General features: G+C 30.5%; 7 protein-coding genes across 9 annotated transcripts; 3 read left to right on the top strand and 4 right to left on the bottom strand.

Moving 5' to 3' along the window:
- Positions 1–404: 404 nt before the first annotated feature.
- On the bottom strand, positions 405–3,349 carry LOC128390429 (endoplasmic reticulum lectin 1-like). The gene is made up of 8 exons (XM_053350143.1): positions 2,652–3,349; positions 2,494–2,583; positions 2,246–2,416; positions 1,704–2,163; positions 1,411–1,559; positions 1,084–1,334; positions 890–968; positions 405–777 (listed from the first exon to the last, which is right to left on the bottom strand). Exons 1-8 carry the CDS (start codon positions 2,958–2,960, stop codon positions 694–696), a joined length of 1,593 nt encoding a protein of 530 aa, XP_053206118.1. The 5' UTR covers positions 2,961–3,349; the 3' UTR covers positions 405–693.
- A 267-nt stretch (positions 3,350–3,616) lies between these two features.
- LOC128390440 (probable glucosamine 6-phosphate N-acetyltransferase) lies at positions 3,617–4,624 on the bottom strand. The gene is made up of 3 exons (XM_053350158.1): positions 4,178–4,624; positions 3,976–4,103; positions 3,617–3,890 (listed from the first exon to the last, which is right to left on the bottom strand). The coding sequence occupies exons 1-3, from the start codon at positions 4,386–4,388 to the stop codon at positions 3,675–3,677; spliced, it is 555 nt and encodes a 184-aa protein (XP_053206133.1). The 5' UTR covers positions 4,389–4,624; the 3' UTR covers positions 3,617–3,674.
- A 169-nt stretch (positions 4,625–4,793) lies between these two features.
- On the top strand, positions 4,794–6,527 carry LOC128390439 (co-chaperone protein daf-41-like). The gene is made up of 3 exons (XM_053350157.1): positions 4,794–5,102; positions 5,499–5,833; positions 5,984–6,527. Exons 1-3 carry the CDS (start codon positions 4,921–4,923, stop codon positions 6,052–6,054), a joined length of 588 nt encoding a protein of 195 aa, XP_053206132.1. The 5' UTR covers positions 4,794–4,920; the 3' UTR covers positions 6,055–6,527.
- On the bottom strand, positions 6,294–7,045 carry LOC128390444 (histone H4). Its single transcript, XM_053350161.1, has one exon. The coding sequence runs from the start codon at positions 6,937–6,939 to the stop codon at positions 6,628–6,630; it is 312 nt and encodes a 103-aa protein (XP_053206136.1). The 5' UTR covers positions 6,940–7,045; the 3' UTR covers positions 6,294–6,627.
- Positions 7,046–7,209: 164 nt separating this feature from the next.
- On the top strand, positions 7,210–9,852 carry LOC128390434 (arginine-hydroxylase NDUFAF5, mitochondrial-like). The gene is made up of 5 exons (XM_053350148.1): positions 7,210–7,807; positions 7,883–8,374; positions 8,450–8,839; positions 8,905–8,952; positions 9,063–9,852. The coding sequence occupies exons 3-5, from the start codon at positions 8,471–8,473 to the stop codon at positions 9,732–9,734; spliced, it is 1,089 nt and encodes a 362-aa protein (XP_053206123.1). The 5' UTR covers positions 7,210–7,807; positions 7,883–8,374; positions 8,450–8,470; the 3' UTR covers positions 9,735–9,852.
- A 537-nt stretch (positions 9,853–10,389) lies between these two features.
- Positions 10,390–20,511, top strand: LOC128390435 (syntaxin-1A-like). Of its 3 annotated transcripts, XM_053350149.1 has the most exons (9): positions 10,407–12,119; positions 12,246–12,320; positions 12,477–12,576; positions 12,658–12,732; positions 12,838–13,020; positions 13,175–13,248; positions 13,390–13,527; positions 18,378–18,488; positions 19,269–20,511. In XM_053350149.1, the coding sequence occupies exons 1-9, from the start codon at positions 12,087–12,089 to the stop codon at positions 19,341–19,343; spliced, it is 864 nt and encodes a 287-aa protein (XP_053206124.1). In that variant the 5' UTR covers positions 10,407–12,086; the 3' UTR covers positions 19,344–20,511. The 3 variants fall into 3 exon arrangements, with proteins under 3 accessions (XP_053206125.1, XP_053206127.1, XP_053206124.1); XM_053350150.1 differs by lacking the exons at positions 18,378–18,488; positions 19,269–20,511 and adding an exon at positions 15,535–16,832 and having other exon boundaries at positions 10,390–12,119; XM_053350152.1 differs by lacking the exons at positions 18,378–18,488; positions 19,269–20,511 and adding an exon at positions 15,593–16,832 and having other exon boundaries at positions 10,392–12,119.
- A 441-nt stretch (positions 20,512–20,952) lies between these two features.
- LOC128390433 (alpha-N-acetylgalactosaminidase-like) lies at positions 20,953–22,686 on the bottom strand. The gene is made up of 6 exons (XM_053350147.1): positions 22,265–22,686; positions 22,032–22,192; positions 21,763–21,954; positions 21,449–21,693; positions 21,277–21,381; positions 20,953–21,210 (listed from the first exon to the last, which is right to left on the bottom strand). The coding sequence occupies exons 1-6, from the start codon at positions 22,657–22,659 to the stop codon at positions 21,028–21,030; spliced, it is 1,281 nt and encodes a 426-aa protein (XP_053206122.1). The 5' UTR covers positions 22,660–22,686; the 3' UTR covers positions 20,953–21,027.
- Between the last annotated feature and the right edge of the window lie 433 nt (positions 22,687–23,119).

Here is a 23,119-nt window from a genome sequence, read left to right on the forward strand (position 1 = left end):
TAAGAAATGAACTCGAATTTAAATTACTCACCTTTCAGAATTTTAATCACTTTCAGTGCAAACCGTTAATCCAATTGAATCAAATGTCATAACCTCGCGAAATCCAGCATAATATCGCTAATTAATGAGGATAATTTGCAAGATTTCACCAAGTTATGATCATGTAAATCAGTTGATTGATTTAACTTGATTCTCTCACCGAGAAACAATTAAGAACAAGAGAAAAACAATTAATGAAACAATTAGAAAGTCAAACTGATTTAATTTTCCCCTAGAACATTACATCTGATGAAAGAAAGGAAAATGATTGCGATTCATCCAATTCTCAGCTTTTATATTAGTTAATTGTTGAAAGGAAAAACATATGGTCAAATTGATTAGAGTGCAATTAAGATAATGGCAACTTTGTTTACTAAGCCACTTGAAATGTGAATTGAGCTTTAATGATAATAATACCTGTGGAAATGATTTACAATTTAATATAAAATGAGCAACATTTGTCCAACCGATAACAGTTGATTGTTATCTAGATTAAACAATAAAGTGAATTATAAACATAAATTGAAACAATTGATTGTTTCAATTGCGTATGCTTATTATTGGTAAATTGAAAAATATATATAATGGAGCGTTGGTTATGTTACAATTGTAATTAGATAATTTCAAATGTTGACGAGAAAAAATAGATTCCAATTAATCAGAATTATCATCTGGGTGATTCATGATTCCATTTTCATCAATTGTACTCAGAAGATGACAAATCAACGGCGATTCGACCTAAGAAAAGGTTTAAAGAAAAGTAAAAATGATTAACATTAGTAAGAGTGGAAAGATTAACAAAAGTAATTAAGCTTCTTTAAGCTCTAAACAATTTACATGATCAACTTACTCCTAAAATATATTCACAAGATTTTGGTTCAATTAAATACAAAGAAACAGATTCTGGATCACCACCGAGAAAAGCGCATCTAAAGTGATTAACAATTAGTTAGATTAGTTTTCTTTTTCTTTTTCTATTCCTTTTTGTATTTGTATTTTCATACACTCGAAGGATAATATTAGTTATTTAGATTAGATAATTACTTTAATTTAACTTCTACTTGACGAGGTTTTCCTGTTAGATCACAAACATCACCATTTCCATAATGATGAGAAACTTGTTTCAGTGTTTTTTGTTTGTTCGGTTTTCGGTTCGGGTTTTTAATCAACCAATCGATGTGATTTTCCAAATTCCATTTTCCTAATAAAATTTTTGATTTCTTTTCTCCTTTTTCTTCATGATATTGTTCAATTTTATGTCCATAGCAAAACTCGTATTTCCACCAATCAGTCCCCTAGAAATAACAATTAATTAGTAATCTAGATAATCAAGATGAGGTAAGAAAAAAGGACAAAGAAAAAGATATTTACACCATGAAGACAATAATCACCAGTGAGAAAATCTCTCAACAATTTAGAATCGAATGTTGGTTCATTGTTGAGAAAAAAATCTCCTTTGATTTCCTTACTTTCGTCATTAGTCAAATCCAATTTGTGAATTTCAAATTGTATCTTCGAACCTAATCAGTGAAATTGGATCAATACAAAGGAAAAAAGACTCTTTACTAATTAGAAATAAACTCATTTAGTGTGGATGATTAGACAAGATTAAGAATAGAATCATAATCAAGGAGATTGGGTTGTAAAAGGAGAATCATGATTACTGTCGATATTCGGTGAGTTTTTCATTAATTCGGTTCGATTCTCGACTTCGTATTCCACATATCCTTTGGGTTTAATTGGTGAATCTCCGAGAGAATAACAATCAATCGATTCTTCGGTAATTGCATCATTTCGAAAATCGGGATGAATACAAAGAAGTGGAGTGAGAACGATGGCCTCATATTCACATGTGTAAGTCTCTTTGATGGAAGACAATTCATTTCGAGCTTCATCATTGCAAACGTAAAGAACTCGAGTGAATCGAGGTCGATTGTTGAGATCGCAAGTTGTACCACCGGTCATATTTATTTCGATATAAGGAGTGGCAACACCTTCAATTAGAACTGTTGGTCTGCCATTTTTTCCTTTATTCCAATTCTCCTCCATTTGGGTGAATCCAAGTTCATTTTCTTTCCTTTCATTGAGATCAAATTTACCCAAATAATATTCTTGTGAATAAGTCTGAATATGGAAACAAATTGACGACAATCGATTATTAATTGTGATGATAGAGAGTCAGAGAAGAAGCGAAAATGTCTCTCACCTTTTGTGAGGAACTTTCTTCATGGAATTGGCGAATGAATTTCCCATGACAAAGTTCATAACTCCAATAAGGTTCTAATCGGAATGAGCAAATTTCTCGCGTAAAAAGGGGCAATAATAATTGGTAAGGATCCAAACTGTTTGCTTGATCTTCTTTGCTTTCAATCTCATTCTGTGAATAGTGAGAAAAAGTAAAAACAATTGATTAGTTGATCATATTAATACAAATTGAAGAATCAACGTTCGCACTTTTGGTTTGTTTCTAGGAAGAAAACATTTATACTGTTCCTTGTTGGGTGTAGTTATTGTGAGAGAATCTTTTTCTTCAGATATTGGAACCTATGGAGAGAATCAAATTATTGTTATTAATCGTCATTGAACCAGTGACATTGTTAATTGTTACTCACTTGAGATGATGAACTAGAAGGAGAATCTTTAGAATCTCCAGTTGATTTGTATGGACCATTCCAATTGATTTTATAATAAAAGTCATTCAAAGCTTTGAAATTGTCAAAAGCTTCTTTCTCGTGGTCTTTTTGTGAAGATTTAGCTCGATTAATGGCATCGAATTCTGATCCACCGGACACTTCATCTGAACTCAAATCACGTTTAATAGACGAAGGCTTATCAGCAGCAAATGTTAACAAGGGCAATTGACACAATTGAATAATAATTAAGTTACTTAAATAGATGAAATTGAATAGGAAAATCTTCATCTTCTATTTCAGGTTAGGGCCTCAAGTTACCAAATTCAACAATTCGCTTTATTCTGATGACTACACAAAATCACAGAGAAAATCAATCAGCATAATCACCAAATGGAATCAAACATCTAACGATGATAATCAAAGACAATAATCAATGACAGTAATTAACAACATTAGAAGAGAAAAAAAAAAGAAAAATAAAAATAAAATTATTCTCTGGATTATTTTTTCGGTTGTTCTCTTATCCAAAGAGTAGAAGTAAACACAACACAAATGCAAGACAGAAAAGAAAACCAACTAATCAATGGACTTGAAAGAGAAAATATCAATTAAATCCAAATTGATTGTAATTAATTGTAATCAATTGTTACCAAAGATTCAAAGACAACTCATCACATGTGAAAACTAATCGACACTTTCGCTCCTCCCATTCACATATGATCTTCTTTTTGTTACTATGACGAATCATTTGAATACGAAAGAAAATTTGAATTTCTCTTAATTTGATTAGCAAATTCCTAAAATCAATCAAATGTCAACAATAAATCCAAATCTTGATCAACCACCAAGTCGATTACTTGTCATTTGATTAACACCTTGTAGACTAAAATGGTTGATGTGTTTGTCATGAGATGAAGAAATAAATGAGAGAAAAATTTTGATTCTTTTGTTTGATTTATTTAAATAAAGTGAACAATTAAATGGCAATGGAATTGATTTTGTTTAATTTGGAAAACGTAGGGCCAGGTAATTAGCTCGGCCACTCTCTTGCTTGAATCCAAGTCCGTTGTAAAATCGGATCTTCTCATCGGCACAATCTAAATCCACTTTGTAAGCTCCTAATTTCTGAGCTAACAATTTGAGACAATTAACAATTAATTTTCCCAATCCTATTCCCCTGTACGAATTGTCAACGCAAACATCTTGTACATGACCAGTCTAATTGTGTTAAATTTAGAAAATTACAAAGAAAAAAACAGTGATTATAATGTTAATCAATTGGAGAAAACAATTTAACTCTTACCCAACTACAGGAATGAATGAATTTGGGTTCACATAAAAGTGTCGCTGTGCCAGCAATTAGATTGGAATTAGTGTCTTCTATTACCACAGTTTTAATTAGTTTGGTTTCTTTCATCAATTTGAATCGATCTGGAAAATTGAGAAGACCAAAATAAAGCTCATGGTTAAGGTAACAATTTAGATCGAGTTACAATTAAACTTACCTTCATATTCCTGTTGAGAAACATCACCAACAACAGTTAATTGTGACAACAATTTAATGTGACCTCGACCATAATCATCAATTTTAAGAGGTCGAATAATCAATGAATTCGAGTCCAGTTTGTCCTTGCAATCAATTTGGACATTGGTCCAGTCCAAATCTTCAATTTCGATTGGATTGAAAAGGTAACAATCACCATTGACAACCGACATTTTACTTTTATGATTAACAATCAACAAACAGCAATTAACACCTCAGAGATTTTCGTCAGAGTTCATTTAGACCCAAACATGGATAATTTGATGCAAAAGAAAATCGAAAAAAAGATTTCCACTAACAAATTCGTCACCAACACAATTTAAATTTTCGAATTAAAAATCAAATCCAAATCGATTTCGAAATTTTCTTTGTTTAAGTTTCAGAAAATTTGCCGCAATTTTCAATGAAAATGCGAAATTCGTATTGCGCATGCGCCGATCGCAAGTTAACCAATCAAATGTTAGAATTCAAATTGACTGAAAATTCGGCTGCTCGGTGAATAGCTTATTCCTCGAGAATCAGATAGTCGATCGGCTATTCTTACGTCACATCTTTTCTCTGATAAATACTGTTGGTGATTCCTTTTGATTCCACATTTAACATCATTGTCACTCTTTGTCTTGGAAATTGGTTTTTTTTCATTTTCTTTGTGTTTTATTTGTTCATTAATCTTCTTATATTATTCAATCTAATTCTTAATTGATCATGTCTCAAGTTGCTACCGAAGGTAAAGTTGTTGGTAAAGGTGAAGAATCTTGCTTTCTCTCGGCAACTACTCCACCCCCAGTTTATTGGGCTCAAAGAAAAAATCTGGTTTATGTAAGAATTGCCTTGGAAGATTGTGTTAACCCGGTCATTAAAGTTGAAAAGCAATCAATTTATTTCAAGTGAGTTAATCAATGACAATCAATGGTCGATAATCTAAATAATTTGTTCATTTTGACCTTGGAACACGTCATCTTACCCCATTGTCTTTACATTTGTAACCATTTTTCCATCGGTTTTCTCTTAGTCCATTTCCATGCTCTTATATCTTCTCATTTCTCTATATCTTTCACTTCATGTAACATGAGTAATTTCCACCCTTTTTATTGAATCACATTGTTCTTCAATTTGAAATCTATCCAACACTTTGAGGAAGAAGTTAATTTTAACTGCCATTGATTTGGTTAATTTTCTAGTTTTTAATTTTCCCTGTTTTTATCTTAATTTAAATTAATTATTCCATTAATTTGATTCCAATTTAATAATTGTTTTTCTTTTTTCTTTTTTTTCTATTTTAGGGGTAAAGGTGGTGTTGATAATAAAGAATATGAATGTGACCTCAAGCTTTTTGGAGAAATTAAAACCGAAGAATCTAAATATAGTGTCAGAGGACGAGGAATTGAATTTGTTTTATTCAAAGTCGATGACAAAGGTCCTTATTGGAAAAGATTGAGCGCCGAAGATAAAAAATTCCATTGGATTAAAATAGATTTTAACAAGTGGAAAGATGAAGATGATTCAGATGATGAAGCCGGACCCATGGGCGGCGGAGGAGGAGGGGGAATGGGTATGCCAGGGGCTGGTGGAGACTTTGAAGAGATGATGAGACAGATGGGTGGCCTAGGTGGCGTTGGTGAGTTGTCGCAACGCTTTTTGTCAACATTGTTTTCATCAGGCAATTTGGTTGATCATTTTGTTGCGATGGAAATGATGATGATGATTAATCATTTAACGCGCCAAAAGTGCTAATTTTTATATTTTCTCTTTTGTTTCTTTCTTTTAGATGGCTTAGATGAGATGGATGATAATGAGAAAGACTCAGATGATGAGCCAATACCAGATTTAGAGGATTGAAATTATGGAAAAATTTGTTAATCATTTTCACGTTCCAGGTTCTAAGCTTGTCAAGCCAATTCCAATCACTGAAATCGTTTGAATTTTTGGTCCTACTTTCATTACTCTGAAGCCTTAGAGCTAAATTAAAATATTAAACAATAAAAATTGATTTGACAAAATGGAATTGAAGTGAAAAGTATATCTGAAATAAGTGAAGGAAAGTGATAAGCGAAAAAATAGATAATAGAATATTTGAATTTTATATGATTTTAATATTATTGATTTTATTTATTTATTTATAAGACGCGATCAGTTAAGAATTTGTAGCGGATTAAAGCAAATATTACGAGAAAACAATCTTTTCGTCAAAAATGTAATTGGCCCTGAAAAGGGCCGTTTTGTTGGTATATAAATGAAATTAAGGAAAAAGGAGAATAGGAAAAGGGGACATCATAGAGATATAGAAAAAGAAAAGGGAGAAAAGAAAGAAAGGAAAAGAAAGGAAAGGAGATGATGATGATGAAATGGATGAATTTGATGAGATGAGATGAGGTGAGATGGTGGTGAAGAAAGAGAATGATGATGATGAGCTTAACCTCCAAAACCATACAAGGTTCTTCCTTGACGTTTCAGGGCATAGACAACATCCATGGCTGTTACTGTCTTTCTCTTGGCGTGCTCAGTGTATGTGACAGCATCTCGGATAACATTTTCCAAGAAAACCTTAAGTACACCTCGGGTCTCCTCGTAGATTAATCCAGAGATACGCTTAACACCACCTCTTCTTGCCAAACGACGAATGGCTGGTTTGGTGATTCCTTGGATATTATCACGTAAAACTTTTCGATGACGCTTGGCACCACCTTTTCCAAGACCTTTACCTCCTTTACCACGTCCAGACATGATTAGTAATTAGAATTGAGTTGAAATTAACGAGAAGAAGAAAGAATAAGAATGAAATTCACAAAGTGACAAAGTGAAAGACTATCAACAATTTTGAGAATAATTTTCAAAATAAACCACCACAAGTATTTATACCAAAGATTCACTTTCCATTCGATCTCATTGGCTACCCGATTGAGTCCTCGTAGCGTTTGACTTTAGACTTTCACCCGATTGGCTCATTCGATTTTCTTTTTCTCTCTTACCCTCAGCGCCACCTGCAGATCATCTTCTAAGTTATTTTGTTTCTCTCTTTCAAAATCTTATAAACAAACAATTACACACAATTGTATTTCTATTTTAATTCTGATTATCTTTTTTCCTTTTAATTAAATTTTCTAATTGTCTTGTCATCTTATTAATATCCTTTTATTTATAATATTGTCCGTACAATTATGTTCGATTCTATTTCGTCTAATCGTCAAGTTTTCCAAGCTTATCAACATTGGCGTAAGGATGGAACTAAATCTCTTATTGATCTTTTTACTTCTTGTGAACAAGCAAAATCTATTTCTAAACTAGCTCAATTACCTCTGAATTCATCTGAACAAGATCAACTAGTCGATTATCTAATGAACAAATCCAGTGTCAAAGGTGCCAAACTCCAAGCGATTCTTTGTCTCCTATTAAATGGTAAACTAGATGAAGCTCAAAAATATAAAGATTTATGTTTTTCAACATCAACAAGTGGCGATGAGAATGATGATGATCTCTTTCAAAGTGGAATGATTATTTCAGCGATGATTGAATCTTATGCTAAAAATTTACCGAATTTCTCATCAACAAAACAATCAACATCACAAGAACCAAGTACACCAAAAAGTGAAAAGTAAGTTTAATCAATTCTTATCTCATCTCTTTCTATTATTATTTATTCTTTAAATTTATCTAATTTTAATCTCAGATTCCATTCTGGACAAGAAACTCAAACACCTTTTACCGATTCAAGCATCATGAATGAAAGTGTCCGTCGTCGGCGATCCCGAAAGCCCAAAGATCAAACCCCGATGCCAACTCACACAATGACGACACGAGCATCAGCCAGAAAAAAATCATTAGGACATTAAAAAGTCTTCAGTTGTTAATTGTAATAATAAAATGTTAAATTTGTTGAATGGTACCAAATTTTATGTAATTAATTTCATGATTTTAATGAAAATTAAAAATTGATTTTAACAATTCAATGTGAATGGAAGTTGATAGATGGCGACAAAAGTAGAAAGAGTTGAGTCTTTGGTTACAAGCGAATGAAAAATTTTCATTGAAAATTATGTTGATTGAGTTACACAAACGAAACCATTTGATGATTTGATCGACTGATTGTTTTCTGATTTGATTTGGTTATTTAATCAAATCTCATCGATCCACAAAAACCTTATCTTGGATTGTTCAACAGGTAAATCCCATTCTCTTTTCTATGTTTGTTTACTTTCATTTGCACGTGTTAATTTCTTTTCTCATTGACTTTCAGATAACAAAAAGTTCCACAACTATGATTAAATCGACCGGATGTTCGTTGTTCAGATCATCTTTGAGGCCTTCATTTCATATTCTTTCTCTGTACTCAACTGGTCCATCCAACTCGAACAAACCTCAGCACATAAAAGGGAATCAAATGATCTCTCAATCAGCTGTTACCTCCAAGCATCAAAGTAAACAGAAAGGAAATGTTTTCGATCGAAATGCTAAACGTTTCCAGAGAGAATCATTGGCCAAATCGAAGGATTTTCCGGTGTACCAATACGTGAAAGAAGAATTTGGCTATCGAATGGCTGACAGAGTTTGGGACATCAAACGATTGTTCACCAATGCAGTCGAACTTTCATCCGGAGGTGGTTTCGTTTCGCAGCATTTAACCAAAGTAATTTTTGTGTAAAACTAAATTCGAAAAGGTCATTAACGCAATGGGCTTTTTCTTACTTTCAGGAGATCGTTGAAAATATTTTTCTATGTGATACTTCAGTCTCGAATCTAGTAAGTGTTCAATTGATCGTCTTCTCAGAAATTCTTAAATGTCACTTTTCCTTTAAGAAAATGAAACAAATGAAATAATTTTTTTTTCAAATTCAATCGATTTACTTTAGGATCGAGTTAAACTTCCCGATGATATTTACACATCAATGGTTTTAGCTGATGACGAGCAATTACCTTTCAGAGATGAAAGCATCGATATATTAATGTCCAGTCTTTCCTTGCATTGGGTCAATAAGTTACCTGAACTGTTCAAAGAGGTCAATCGATGTTTAATAAAAGACGGAGTGTTTCTTGGAGCTCTTTTCGGTGGTCAAACTCTTTACGAGTTAAGATGTTCTCTGCAATTAGCTGAAAACGAGCGACTTGGTGGTTTCGCCCCTCACATTTCACCATTTGTTGAGCCCACCGACATTGGAGCTCTACTTAATCGAGCAGGTTTTAATTTACTAACTATCGATGTTGAAGAAATGAAGGTTAACTATCCATCCATGTTTGAATTGATCTTCGACCTTCAATCAATGGCCGAAAGTAATGTCGCCTGGAATCGACAGTCTCATCTCGATAGAGATTCAATGTTAGCCGCAGCAGCGATTTATCGTGAAGTCTATGGCGATAGTTCCGGAAATGTTCCAGCGACATTCCAAGTGGTCAATTTCATCGGATGGAAACCCGACCCGTCACAACCCAAACCCGCAAGAAGAGGATCAGCAAATGTCTCATTCAAAGACATGGACAATTTAGATTCAATGGTTGACAATTTAAAAGAAACCAAACCATCATAATAACAATCATATAGCCAATTTAAATTTTAGAATCCCCATTGTAAAAATCAATCGATTGTAACATAATCTATTAATAGTTTCAATTACAGTTAAATCAATTTACTCGTTTGAACAATTATTTAAATGGTGTCAATTTTTTTCTCAACAAAACAAAACTAAAATCAAATCAAATTGCAAAAATAACATAATAACAATTTGAATGTTCCAAATAATACAAACAATCAATCCGATTGATCATTGTGACTATCGAAAATTGTAATTGATGATTGAGATTTTCAAACTAATATTAAAAGCGTAACAAAACAAAGAGTATAAAAGTAAATGAATGAAAGTAAACAGAACAATTATCCTCGTAGTTAAATAGTAAAACCAATAATTAACCATTAATCTTTGGAGATTCCATGAAATCAGCTGGTAACCGAAAGATAAATTGAAAGACTGAAAACTAATTAGCCGAATTACTATCAAGTGTATTCATCTTACCAATGAACCTTTTGTAGACCCCAACAGTTAATAAGGTTTACTCATGTTAAATGTGCAACAATCAAGCTGAACATGAGTGAGAGTGACGGTGGTGATGATGATGATTAGAAGAAGAGAGAGAGAGAGAGAAAGAGAAAGAGAAGAAAAGAAAGAGAAGATATTTAGTGAGTTCCATTCGAAGGAAATTGAGTAACTTTAAACAGAATCAACAGATAGATGATAAACAGAGTTTTTATTTTCTTTTCTGTTCCAAGTTCCAAGTTCCATGTTCATGATCCATGTTGCTTCCATCAATGGATAACAATCTCATCTCTTTTTTATGTCGATTCATTGTTTCCATTTTATATTTACGATAATTGATCCCAATTATCAATGAGAATTTCCATTAATCTAGTCAGTCACTAATTAGTTTACTCGTAAATCTTACGTAACACTTCAAGCGATTTGTAAACAACATTTTCTTTCAATTATCAATTTTTACAATTTTTTTTTTCTTCTCCAAATGATTGTGACAAAATCCATTCTCATTGTTTACATTGTTCTCATTGCGAATCGTTCATTTTCACCAGAATCTTTACCTTCCATTTCGCAATCATCTTCCGTGTGAATATCATCATCATCATCATCTTCGTCATCATCTCCATCATTTTCACCTTAATCAACAATCAGTGAACCAGAAAACACCAGTCAACCAGTTTCGTCTTTTCCTCTTCCCTTTACCATTTTCCCTTTTGTTTTTTTTCACTATTTTTTACTTTTCTCTCTCTCTCTCTCTCTCTCTAATTGTTTATGTGTTAATCTCTCATCTATAAGCAAAACCAGGCAATCAAAAAGCTCCACCAACAATTATAATCATTACAAAATCAACAACCAGCATCAGTCGAGTAAATGATGACTACCAATTCCAAAAGCGATTTAATATCAATTTTAACCTAGAAAAGTGAATAACATTATTCCAACTAAATTAAATTTCATTTTCTCTTTTTAATTTGTTTCATTTCTCGTTTAATACACAAAACATTAACTTCTCTCTCTCTCCCTAAATCTACATTCACATCTCTGTGTCTCTATTTGGATTCATTCATTTTCCTGTTATTTGTATCACAGATTCACTTCCGTTCATTTTGTGCCAGTGTCTTTTTCAATCATCTCTCTCATCATCATATTCTGTTATAACATCTTGTTATCGTCATCTTTTAATCATCAGTCTCTCTCATCCATTTATAATACACTCACACACAATTGATACAAATCTTTTCCCTTTTTTATTTACAATATAATCACACTTATATTACCCTTGCCATCATTTTCATCGACATCATTAGCCAACAATCAATCGAATCACTTTGATTAACAACATTTTCTCCTCAATTAAAGTAATGTTTTCTCCTTTTTAATCAACAACAACAACAACAATTGTTAATCCAAATAGAGAGAATTTGTTAATCTATGTTGTTACTTTTATTTCAACCAGTTGAATCTCCTTGATTGTGAATCTTGTTTATTGACAACTTCCATCAATCAGTCAAACCTAACAAATCTTTTTCTCATCAATTTTCTTTTTCTATAGTGATTAAATTAATTGTTACTACAATTAAGTGTCCTTACAAGGTTTAATCAATATTTACAATTATTGTCAATTGTGACAATAACAGAAACACCAGTTAACACTTAATCCAATCATCTTGTAACCAGTTGATTGTTACAACAATCAACAGTGAAAGGAGTACAACCCACACCAAAAGTGAAACAATTTAAATTGAGTGAACGCGACGGATTAACACTTGAAACAATTTAAACAACAATTAAATTGTTTTAATGTTTTACATTTGGTAAAATTGATTAAATCAACTGATCAACACAATCACCATGATAAAAGACAGATTATCAGCCCTTAAAGCGGTAAGTTTCATCAAGAATTCATTCAATTCTTATTCTCATTTTTATTATTATCTCAATTCAATCAAATTAATTGTTTTAATTTTCTTCGTCTTAATTGTTTCGTTTTCTCATTGTAAATAATTACAGGCAATCACCGAAGATGATGAAGTTGTTGTTGGTGTTGAAGTTTCAACTGATCATATGGAACAATTTTTCCAAGAGGTAATCATAATGATCGTTATGATTTTCATTGTGAATGACAGTTTTAATTAACTCAAATTTTTGTTGATCATTTGATGACGTTTACTATTAATTATTTTATAATATCATTTGTTTTCTCCTCTTTCCTTTTCAATTGGAATTATAAAAATACAATAGGTTGAAGAGATTCGTGAAAATATTGACAAAATGCAATCAAATGTAGAGGAAGTTAAAAAAATCCATTCTGCAATACTCTCAGCCCCACAAACCGATGAAAGTAAGTTGATTAACTCTGTTTTCTACTAATTATTTACAATTAATTGACGTTAATTTATCTATTTTATTATTATTATATAAGGGGCAAAGCAACAATTAGAAGATCTTATGGCTGATATAAAGAAAACAGCTAATCGAGTTCGTGGAAAACTGAAATGTTGGTCTCAATGTTATTACTTTTTTTTTATATTCTTTTGATTGTAATAATAATATTATTGATGATTGGATTATATTATTTTATTATGTCTTAATGATAACACAGCTATGGAACAATGTATTGAACAATTGGAACAATCTAATATAATGTCAGCTGATTTCCGGATCAGGAAGACTCAACATTCAATGTTATCTCAAAAGTTTGTTGCTGTAATGACAGATTATAACAAAACTCAGACAGATTATCGTGAAAGATGTAAAGCAAGAATTCAAAGACAATTAGAAATAAGTGAGTAGTTCTGTCAATTACAATGAATTAACTGTTGCCAGTTATTAAATTGATTGTGATCTTTGAACAAACCAACAACAGCGAAAAGTTAACCAATACATTAATATACATTTTCCTTTTACTTTTACAATGGTACTGATACAACTAATTGTAGCCGGTAAATCAACAACCAATGAAGAACTGGAAGAAATGCTCGAAAGCGGCAATCCGGCCATTTTCACGCAAGGTGTAAGTTTGTTTGAACATTTTACCACCTCGAAGAAGTAGAAGCGCTCGACCATCTTAATATCGACCATGATGATGTTAACAATATATTCAATTACTTTCTAATTACTGACTAATTGACATTTCTTTTAAATTGTCTCACAGATCATGACGGATACTCAACAAGCACGACAAACTTTAGCCGATATTGAAGCTCGTCACGCTGATATTATCAAATTAGAAAATAGTATAAGAGAGTTGCATGATATGTTCATGGATATGGCCATGCTGGTAGAAAGTCAGGTAAATTGACCCATTTAATTTATTTTGACATAATTACAATGATTATCGTCACTCTATAAATGTTAATCCATTGGTTAATCATTTCATCACATGCAATTCAACTTGTCAATTTCAAACATAATCATTATTTCAAAGTAAACTCATTGAGTGAAAAATATTACCTCGTTTAGATTAACATGATTATGATATTTCAGTGACCATGATTAAAACTAATATAAAGTAAATAGTAAATAGATTTGATTAAACCTCGTGGTCAACATTTATTAGATTGATAATTGAACGATGAATACAATGTCTACCTGTAAATTATTCATTTTGTACATGAAAATTTTGATAATAATCATAATGAAGTAATAGGAATGAGCTTGATTATTGATGATAACAAATGATAAGTGATGGATAATTCAGATTCTGTGTTGCATTCAATTCAACAGCGTGTATCTGATATCATAATATGATGAATATTATGCATTATCATGAGTTATTTTTTACTTTATTCTTAAGTGGGATTGAATTGATTATGGAATCGTTTCCTTAATTCTGAAGGATCCAAGAAAGGCTATAAAAGCATACATTAAGCTCAATACATGAAGCAACATCTTCATTTCTATTATTATCATGATGAAAATCAGCATGAAGATGATGATGAAATAAACAATTTACCTGATTCTTTATTTCCTAGTTAGAGTTTTCCAATTATTCAGCTTTGATTTGTAATTACTCAAAGATAATCATAATGATGATATTGTCTTTCTAATGAATACAAATTGATTCATTTATGATTTTTTTTCCTTTCATATCATTAGATTAGTTATTCCTTAGGTTATCTGAATCAATTTAGGTTTCCATCATTTTGCTAATTGTTTACCATCATTATCTAAATCAATCTACATCTTAATCAATTGTTGTATTGAAAATAAAATTATGATAAGCAAATGAGTTTATGATCATTTCCTTATTTCTTGATTTACCTTCACAATTAAGATGAAAAGTAATAACTATTAGCATAATGTGTGTTCATATCTTATGTTAATTGAACCTTTAATACATTCAAATTGTGATCACAAATTAACTAATTGTATATTAATCACTTTCACTAGAAATTACCAAAAATCGTTAGGGTTGGAGTTGATTGAGAAGACAATTAAATTGTATGTCAAGTTTTTAAGGTTTAATCATTTGTATTATGAAATAAATTTAATAACATTTGATAGAAAAGGTAAAAAATTAATCATATTATCATTGAAAACCTCACGTTCTCATGAAAATGATTATTTGATTTGTTGTTGTGTACAAATTGTTACAACAAAAACCTCTACGACTCTCATCATATAAAATGATCTTTATCAATTATTATGTTAACAATTAAGATAATTAGATTTTCAATACAAATTCATTTGTTTTGTTCTTCATTTTTCTTGTTATCATTTGATTACCATGAGTAAATCATAATAAACACAATCAGAGTCATCTAGTTTTCCATTTAAATTGTAATCATAAGGAATGAGATATTTTCTTCAACAATTTAGCAATTTAATCGACTACGATGATTAGATGATAAATATAAACGTAAACGTTGAATAAGATAATCTGAATAAGATATATAAATTCAATCAAGATTAATTGGTTACCAGCAATAAATGATGAAACTAGTGATCTTAATGATGTTTCAAATGAGTTACATGTTATATTGAATCAGATTGTAATTAAATCATGAGAAAACCAATATTAACATTATATTAACAAGATTTTATGATGAACAAAAGTTTCTATCAATGAAAAGTTGAACATGATCAATTGAGTTTACGTTCAGTTTGATTGTTGAACAAAATGAACCAATCATTTAATTGTCCCCTTATAATTTTCACGGTATAATAAACTCAGAGTATTGATCACAATTAGGAGGAAGGTGAAACTGTTAATATCTTCAAGTTATTTTCATGTTGATTATCTTGATGAAATTCTGAGTTTTATTCACCTCATTTCTTTTCATGTTATCCTGAGTAGATACTTAAAATTCAGGATTACCTTTTTTCCTCTTGATTTTTTCTCTCTCATTGTTTAGACAAACTCTTGAAATATACAATATATAATGGCCAATGGTCAGTTATTGTTAACCATTAAAGTGGTCCATTTGAAAGACTCATCAGAATCAATCTCATTGTCGATTGTCACCTTATATTCAATGACGGAACTCACCTTTTCTTTTTTTTTCATCAGAACAAATATTTACATTTGCTTCCATATTCAAATAACATGATGATAACAATTCCCTGGGTTTATTTTTCAATTTCAATCAATGAACATGAAAAGATAATAATCATCTTGATATTGATCCTAATTTACCAACTCTAATTAGAACACTGAATCTGAATAATAACAAAATCTCTGAGAAACTTTACTTAATTCACTCCAATCAGATTCTCATGATAATTCAGTGAAAGGTTTCAAAATTTACCTGAATTTTAAATTCTCTGTTTTTCTCTATCAGTAATTAGCATTATGAATTATTCAACCTTAAAACTGATGGTCTAGTTTTCTGTTATTTTCAATGTTTATTTTACCATTTTATTAATATTTTCATGTGAATTTGGTTGTTCATTTTTGTCTGAATAATTTTCATTCAAAAACAGGAGTCTATTTATCCACTATTCCCAATGAGAATTCAATCAATAGTAAATATTATTGTATGAAAATCTTTCCCAATATTAATTGTGATTTAGTTCACATACACACAAACTGATATTCGATAAGTAATTGTTTCACTAATCTGATTATAATTCAATCATACAAAAGAGATTATTTATCAGATGATTATCACCTAATTGTGATAACCTTTTTTCCCTCGTATTTATCATTCTAATCATGTTCACAATTCCCATGATAGACCAACTCAAATCAATGAATAAAAAAACCATGAAACTTTTCCTATCCCACTACCTTGCAACTATCTTATTATAATAATAAATCTAATAATAATTTAATCAAAATCCATTTATATTAAATTGTTACATTCTAACTGTTTCATTAGCATTTGAATATTATATAACTTTTTTATCCTCGAAAAAAAAAGATCACTATGTAAACTTTGATTCTTAATCCAAATCATAAACTGTTCCCATAAAATTCAAGTTCTAGACTTTTGTAATTATCAATATTTACCAATTTGCCCAACAATTAACACATTGCAATTATAATTATATCAGAAAACTCAATAATCACCCTGAAAAAAAAACTCTGGAGCTTCAAGTTGGATCATTATTCAGATTGAAATGATTAAAAATCGAATACATTTTTACACTTGATTTGATTGTGTTCTTGATTATCAACTGTACCAAATCATATGTGATTATTATCATGGTAATAATGATTAATATTAATAATTGTAATCTTTTTGCTCCAAATTTCCGTTGCAAAGAAAACCTAATGATAAGAGCAAAAGCCCCAACGATATATAAATAATTTCCAGATAAATGATCTTTGTATTAATAACAATTTGACAAGGTAACTGAATAGGAATACTAAATGATAATGATAATAATAATGAAAATATTAGTCGAGGAAAAAAAATGATTAGACCAATTTGATTGATCATTTTGAAAAATGATTAATCAAAGTCTCACTTGTGTTAATATTAAATTGTTTCTCGTTCAATATTTATAATATTAATGGTTTTATCTATGATTAACTTGATTGTTGAAAGAGCTACGGAGAGAAACATTAATACATCTGATCAATTGGATTAATTTACTAATTCAATTGGAATCATTATTGTTTACTAATTGTATTTTGATTGTAAACAAATACACACAATCACTAACTTACCAATTCAACTCAATATAAATGTTATATATTATTATTATTATTAGTTGATTAGTTATGATTAATATTAATTGTTGAAATGTTTTCTCAATGGTACCCAGAGTATTTCCAATTAGTGTAAGTTGATCTAGTTAATTGTCAATAAATAGACTGAAAACATTACTAATCATAGTTAATGAAATTCACCGAGTTAATTAAGATTAACAAGATAAAATTATTTTTACCATAATTGATTTACTTTTTAATTAATCGATTGTCAATCAATATATGTACAGGGAATTTCACCAAATTTCCAGCAAGTTTTTGATTATTCAGACCTCAGACTCTTCTTGTTTTGGGTGCATGATTGTTTTCCGCATTCGAGTCGATTCTGACCATCAAATGACCTTGAAATTGTATCCTGAAAGAACGACAAGAATGACCTTGATATTCAAATACGACAATCGAGTATCGCTCAAACTCCCAAAAGTCTGAGGTCTTGGTGAAATTCCCTGAATTGTATCTCATTAGTTTCATCATGATATGTTAATTAGCCACTGATCAACTTGAAATCTTAATTTAGTTGATTCTTCATACATGGAAAAAAAATATTCAACTGATTAACCTAAATAATATTAGCTAATCCTTGATGATCCTGAAAAGTTGCATCAAAATAATTAACATGTTAATTAAATCCACCTTGAGGTCAAGGTTTATTGAGATGCTTTCAAATGATATTTATTTTTAATGTTCAATGAACATATTGACAACTTGTAACTTTGAGTGTTACAATTAAATTAGAAGGTTAATCAAATTCAATTCAGGGATTTCTGATTAATCCAAATATGAACTTTTAAGGTTTTTCAATCTTCATGTAAATTTTATTTACTATTATTACTGAGGATAAACAGAATTAACTAAATTGTTTCAACTCAATTCCAAGTGAATCGCATTTACATTTTCATGGCGAATTGTTTTTTTCTGTAAATTTACATGTTAATTTTATTCGTTTAATGATTTATATTTTTTCTATTCTTTTCCTTTTCCAGGGTGAAATGATTGACCGGATAGAGTATCATGTTGAACATGCTCGAGAATATATTGAAACAGCCAAACAAGACACCAAAAAAGCCCGTGAATATCAGTCCAAGGCTCGAAGAGTAAGAATCAGTAATGGAAACCCAAATGGAAGATATTGAATTGATGATGAATGTTTTTCTTGATAATCAAATCTAATTACAAGTTGTCATCTTGATTCTAATTCTTAATCATCATCATCATTTTCTTCATCAAGTTCACCTTCCTGTTTCATCTGTACTTACTAATATTATCATCCTTGTCTTTTCATCATCATCTTCTGTTTCATTTCCAATGTTGTTATTTTCTACTTTATCATCTTCAGTTGATGCTCATGATCATCATCATGAAACTTGGAGAAGTGTGTAAATCATTTTTACTCCAGTGCTTCTCGATTGATCATTTACTCAGAATGAATATTCATCTTACTCAAATTTAGTATTCAAGTTCATGAACAAGTTACTAACTCGATGATGACTGGAAATGTTTATATTACAAAAAGAATCAAGAATAACTTGTGAATACATTTGAATACAAAGTTAATCATTCATCTAATCAATGAGAATTATCTTCATCATTAAACTAACCAGTTAACGAGATTTGAAATGAGTTAAAATGAGAGATTGATTAAGATGCAAATTAACTTTAAACAAGTTAATCATTTTGTATCAATTCTCAGTAATAGAAACACCATAGCATTTAAATATCCAAAGGTTATCGTATTGTGCTCAGTAAATGTAATCGTTTACAACCAAGATTTTTACCGATTTTGATCATCTAATTGTGACTCGATTTTCCTTATTTTCTGGTTGGTTAATTGTTATCACAAAACTAATATGATTTTTTTGATTTCTTTTCCACAGAAACAGATTATGATCTTAATATGTTTGATAATATTGGTTATTGTTCTGATCGGAATATTTTCATCAATGTTTTAAATTGTGCAAGGAAAAACTTTGAAAATTCACCAATCATCTTATTATTATCATCAAGATTCTAGATGAATTGAGTTTCACTTGGTTAATTTAAAGGTAGTCAAGCAATTTGGTAACAATCAAATGAAAGTTGACAAAGTAAATATAATTTATTTTGACAATCAAAAGTCAACTAAGTGATGATGATGAGATTTTGTTGAGCTTCAAATTGAGATGAAATTATGATGAAAAAAGTATTTCAAATCTGATGATAATCAAGTAAACAAGGATCCATTAAATGAACGCCATAGTATCTTTCAAATTAAGTCATCGTCATGATTTTCATCATCATCTTCATCATCTTCATCATCTTCATCACCTTCATCATCGCCTTTACCCTAGTCATTTACAGTTAACCTGTTGTTGGTTGTGTCCAGTAATCATTATAATTTAATTCATCATAATATCCTACTTCTTATACTAATTATTTTGATTACTAAATGTACAATTACAATATCATCTCCAAAGGACTAACATATCATCAAGTGACCAATGATAATCAACGATGACCATCCCTGGAGTTTTTTTTAATCTCACCTCCAATTGACCAAAATACAAAATCGGACCATAAGAAAATATCATTTGAATATATTGAGATAGTTAATTTAAATTGACACCAGTGATTCAAATTGGACCATGATAATGTTTCCCTTCATGATTAGATGAAATCAGAATTGCTTTAAATTGCAATAGTCTTAATTACTGTTATCATTATGTATTAATATGTACATTTATGCATTTAATTGCTAATTTATATTTATTTTAATTTCTCTCGTTGTTTTTTTTGTCTAATAGTAAATATTACTAATCAGATTAACTCAATCATTGATTTGGATTCAGTTGATTTATTAATATTATCACAAGAATATTGAAAATTTGTTTGAAAACTTTACCAACAATCAACTAACTGTCATGAAGTTTTCTCATTTAAATGGTCAACAATTTAAACTTAATCCAATCTGATCAGTTAGTTAAGCTTATTAACTTTTATGAAATCTCAGCAATGAGAGGAGAAAGTTAATCATCAAATTAAATCTGAATCAACAATCAACTGAATGGAAAATAAATTGTTCTGATTGTATTTAAACTTGGAAAAGCATCTGAAATGATAACAATAAATTGTTACTGATAATTTATTTTGACAAAAACTAAATCAATTTTGTTTTGATAAGATTTAAGAGGAAAAAAAAGATAAATGAGTTAATTACAATTAGTTTATTGTCTATTTTGACAACTCCTTTGAGTGTAACATTGATAAATTAATGTTCAGTTAGACAATAAAGCCAAATGATTAATCCAATTGTTTTGACAATGTTTTTCTCAAGGTAACTTGATTAACTTGAAGGTTATTATTTCAATTGTGATAATCTTTGATCACTTTTATTTAATTTAATTGTGTTGAGTATAAATAACAATTTCCTCCTGTTCCTTGTTAATTTATCAATGAACGATTGTTACAATCAACCAGAATATACTGATTATGATATTTTCAGTTTCATTGATTGTTTCTTAATACTTGTACTTGTTAATGTCTAATATCAATCAACAAGTATTTCATTAAATTTGAAGCAGATTTTAAGGTTAAATTGGAAATTTAATTTCGATATGATTAAAGGATATAATAGCTGTACAGTTGATTGTTTACAATTTAGACTTGGGTCAATAAAACCATTCGAGAGCCTCCGGAAGGATTAACGATTAACTCTAATGAATCGGACATTTGGAAAGTACCGATTCGAGCGTCGTCTTCGTCTTCTTCCCATAAGTCGACGACTTTGAATTTAGAGTCAGAATTTTCATTTGGAAGAAGTGTTTTCATTGAAACGGTGAACTAATTTAAAGAGGAAAAATAGAGCAATTAGTTGATTAAAGAGGAAGAATTTGATTGTTAACTTACATATTCAGGATTACCAAGAGGTTGATCGTTGTAGTAAAGAACGGCGTAGATGGTTTTACCGTCTCTTTGGGCCATTTCCTTGGTCCAGGCTTCGAAATGACGATCCTAACATTGGAATATAATTTCATAAGTTACTAATATTCATTGGTTGATTCATCAAGTGTTCACTCACTTTGCCCTTAGGGTTATCATAGACCATTCTTCGAGCCATTTTACCAAGACTATCTTGATCCACTTCGATCACTCGACGATTCTTAAGAATCTTTTTAGCTCTTTTTGATATTCTTCGTAAATCGTTTGACATGTACAAAGGTGATGACCACATTGACCAGAAAGACATTTGAGTTTCCCATTGAGTTTCAGATAATCCAAAGTTACCAATAATCAACATGTCAGGATCTAACCACATACCAGGTCCTATTAATAGTTAAACACAAAAGGATTAAATTATAGATGAATGATCAATGAAGCAAAATCTCAGTTTACCATTGTAACGTCCGAAAGTATCTTGATAATCTCCATAGAATTGAATAATACTGGAAACACTACTCCATGAATCCCAAACATCATCATGGTTCCTGTACATGTTACAGTATTTTGAGATTGATTCATAATTGGGAGTAATGTTGGCGTTGAATTGATACAATGGCCATTCGCAGTGATAAATTATTGGAGCACCTTAGCAATTTTTAGATGAGAAAAGATTGATTAATCGTATGAGGATTAAAAACAAAATGTCCATTAGATCAGCTTACCGGTCTTATTGAAAGCAGTCGCCATTTTGGGATAAAGTACATCAAAGTTTTTAGGATCTTCGAAACATCCATCAAATTTGAAGGAATCGACTCCCCATTCGGCAAATGTTTGAGCATCGATATCGAAGAAGCCATCCCCAGGTCCATTCTGTGCAGGATAGCTGTCGATAAAATCATCATATTAGAACCGAAAAAATTAAAATTTTACCCGAAGATTTGGACATTCGACTTACCCTGCACAAGTCAACGGACCAACGTCCCCATAAAGACCAAGTCGAAGTCCTTTCGAGTGCATCCAATCAGCCAAAGCTTTAATTCCACTTGGAAATCGAGTTCTATCAGCAACTAATCGCTTCGTTTCATTGTCTCTCTCATATTCTGACCAACAATCGTCTATGGCCACAATATCATAACCAAGTTCAACGTAGCCATCTTTAATCAACTTCTCGCCCATTTGTTTGTACAAATCTTCATGAATACAAGTATCAGGATATTTAGCACAATCAGTTACACAAGTAAATCGAGCCCATGATAACCAGCCCATCGGAGGCTTAAGGGCAAGGCCATTGTCAAGTCCATGGACAGTAGCAATCAGAGGAAGTAGAGCAACAATTAAAAACTTCATCATGATGACAATGAGAAACTGTCAACTAATAACTTCTAGAAAATTAGATACATTTATATACTTTACAAGGAACGACAAAATATCATAATTTAGTAATTAAAGTTAATCTTCCTGTTATCAAACAATTAACTCAAATTATCTAGTCTCACAGATCGCACAAGATATCAGATTAATTGTAATCCTGTAACTAAGGGTTGGTCCGGTAACTGGTTTTTAATCAATATTGATATGGTTTAATCTAATTTAATCTATGTTCATAACATTGGTATTCATTTTGAATATTAATGTAAATTTAATTGATCATGCTCATCTTCGTTACTATTCACTTGAATAGCAACGTATAATTCATTAATTGTTCAAATGACTCGAATAATTAGAACTTATTTAGATCTTGAAAATCTTGATTAATCTAAATAGAACCTCAATTGGTGACTAACTTAACACAGATAATAACTGATTCAAA

Source organism: Panonychus citri, unplaced genomic scaffold (assembly GCF_014898815.1).
Source record: "Panonychus citri isolate SS breed McGregor unplaced genomic scaffold, ASM1489881v1 Contig00120, whole genome shotgun sequence".
Taxonomy (NCBI): domain Eukaryota; kingdom Metazoa; phylum Arthropoda; class Arachnida; order Trombidiformes; family Tetranychidae; genus Panonychus; species Panonychus citri.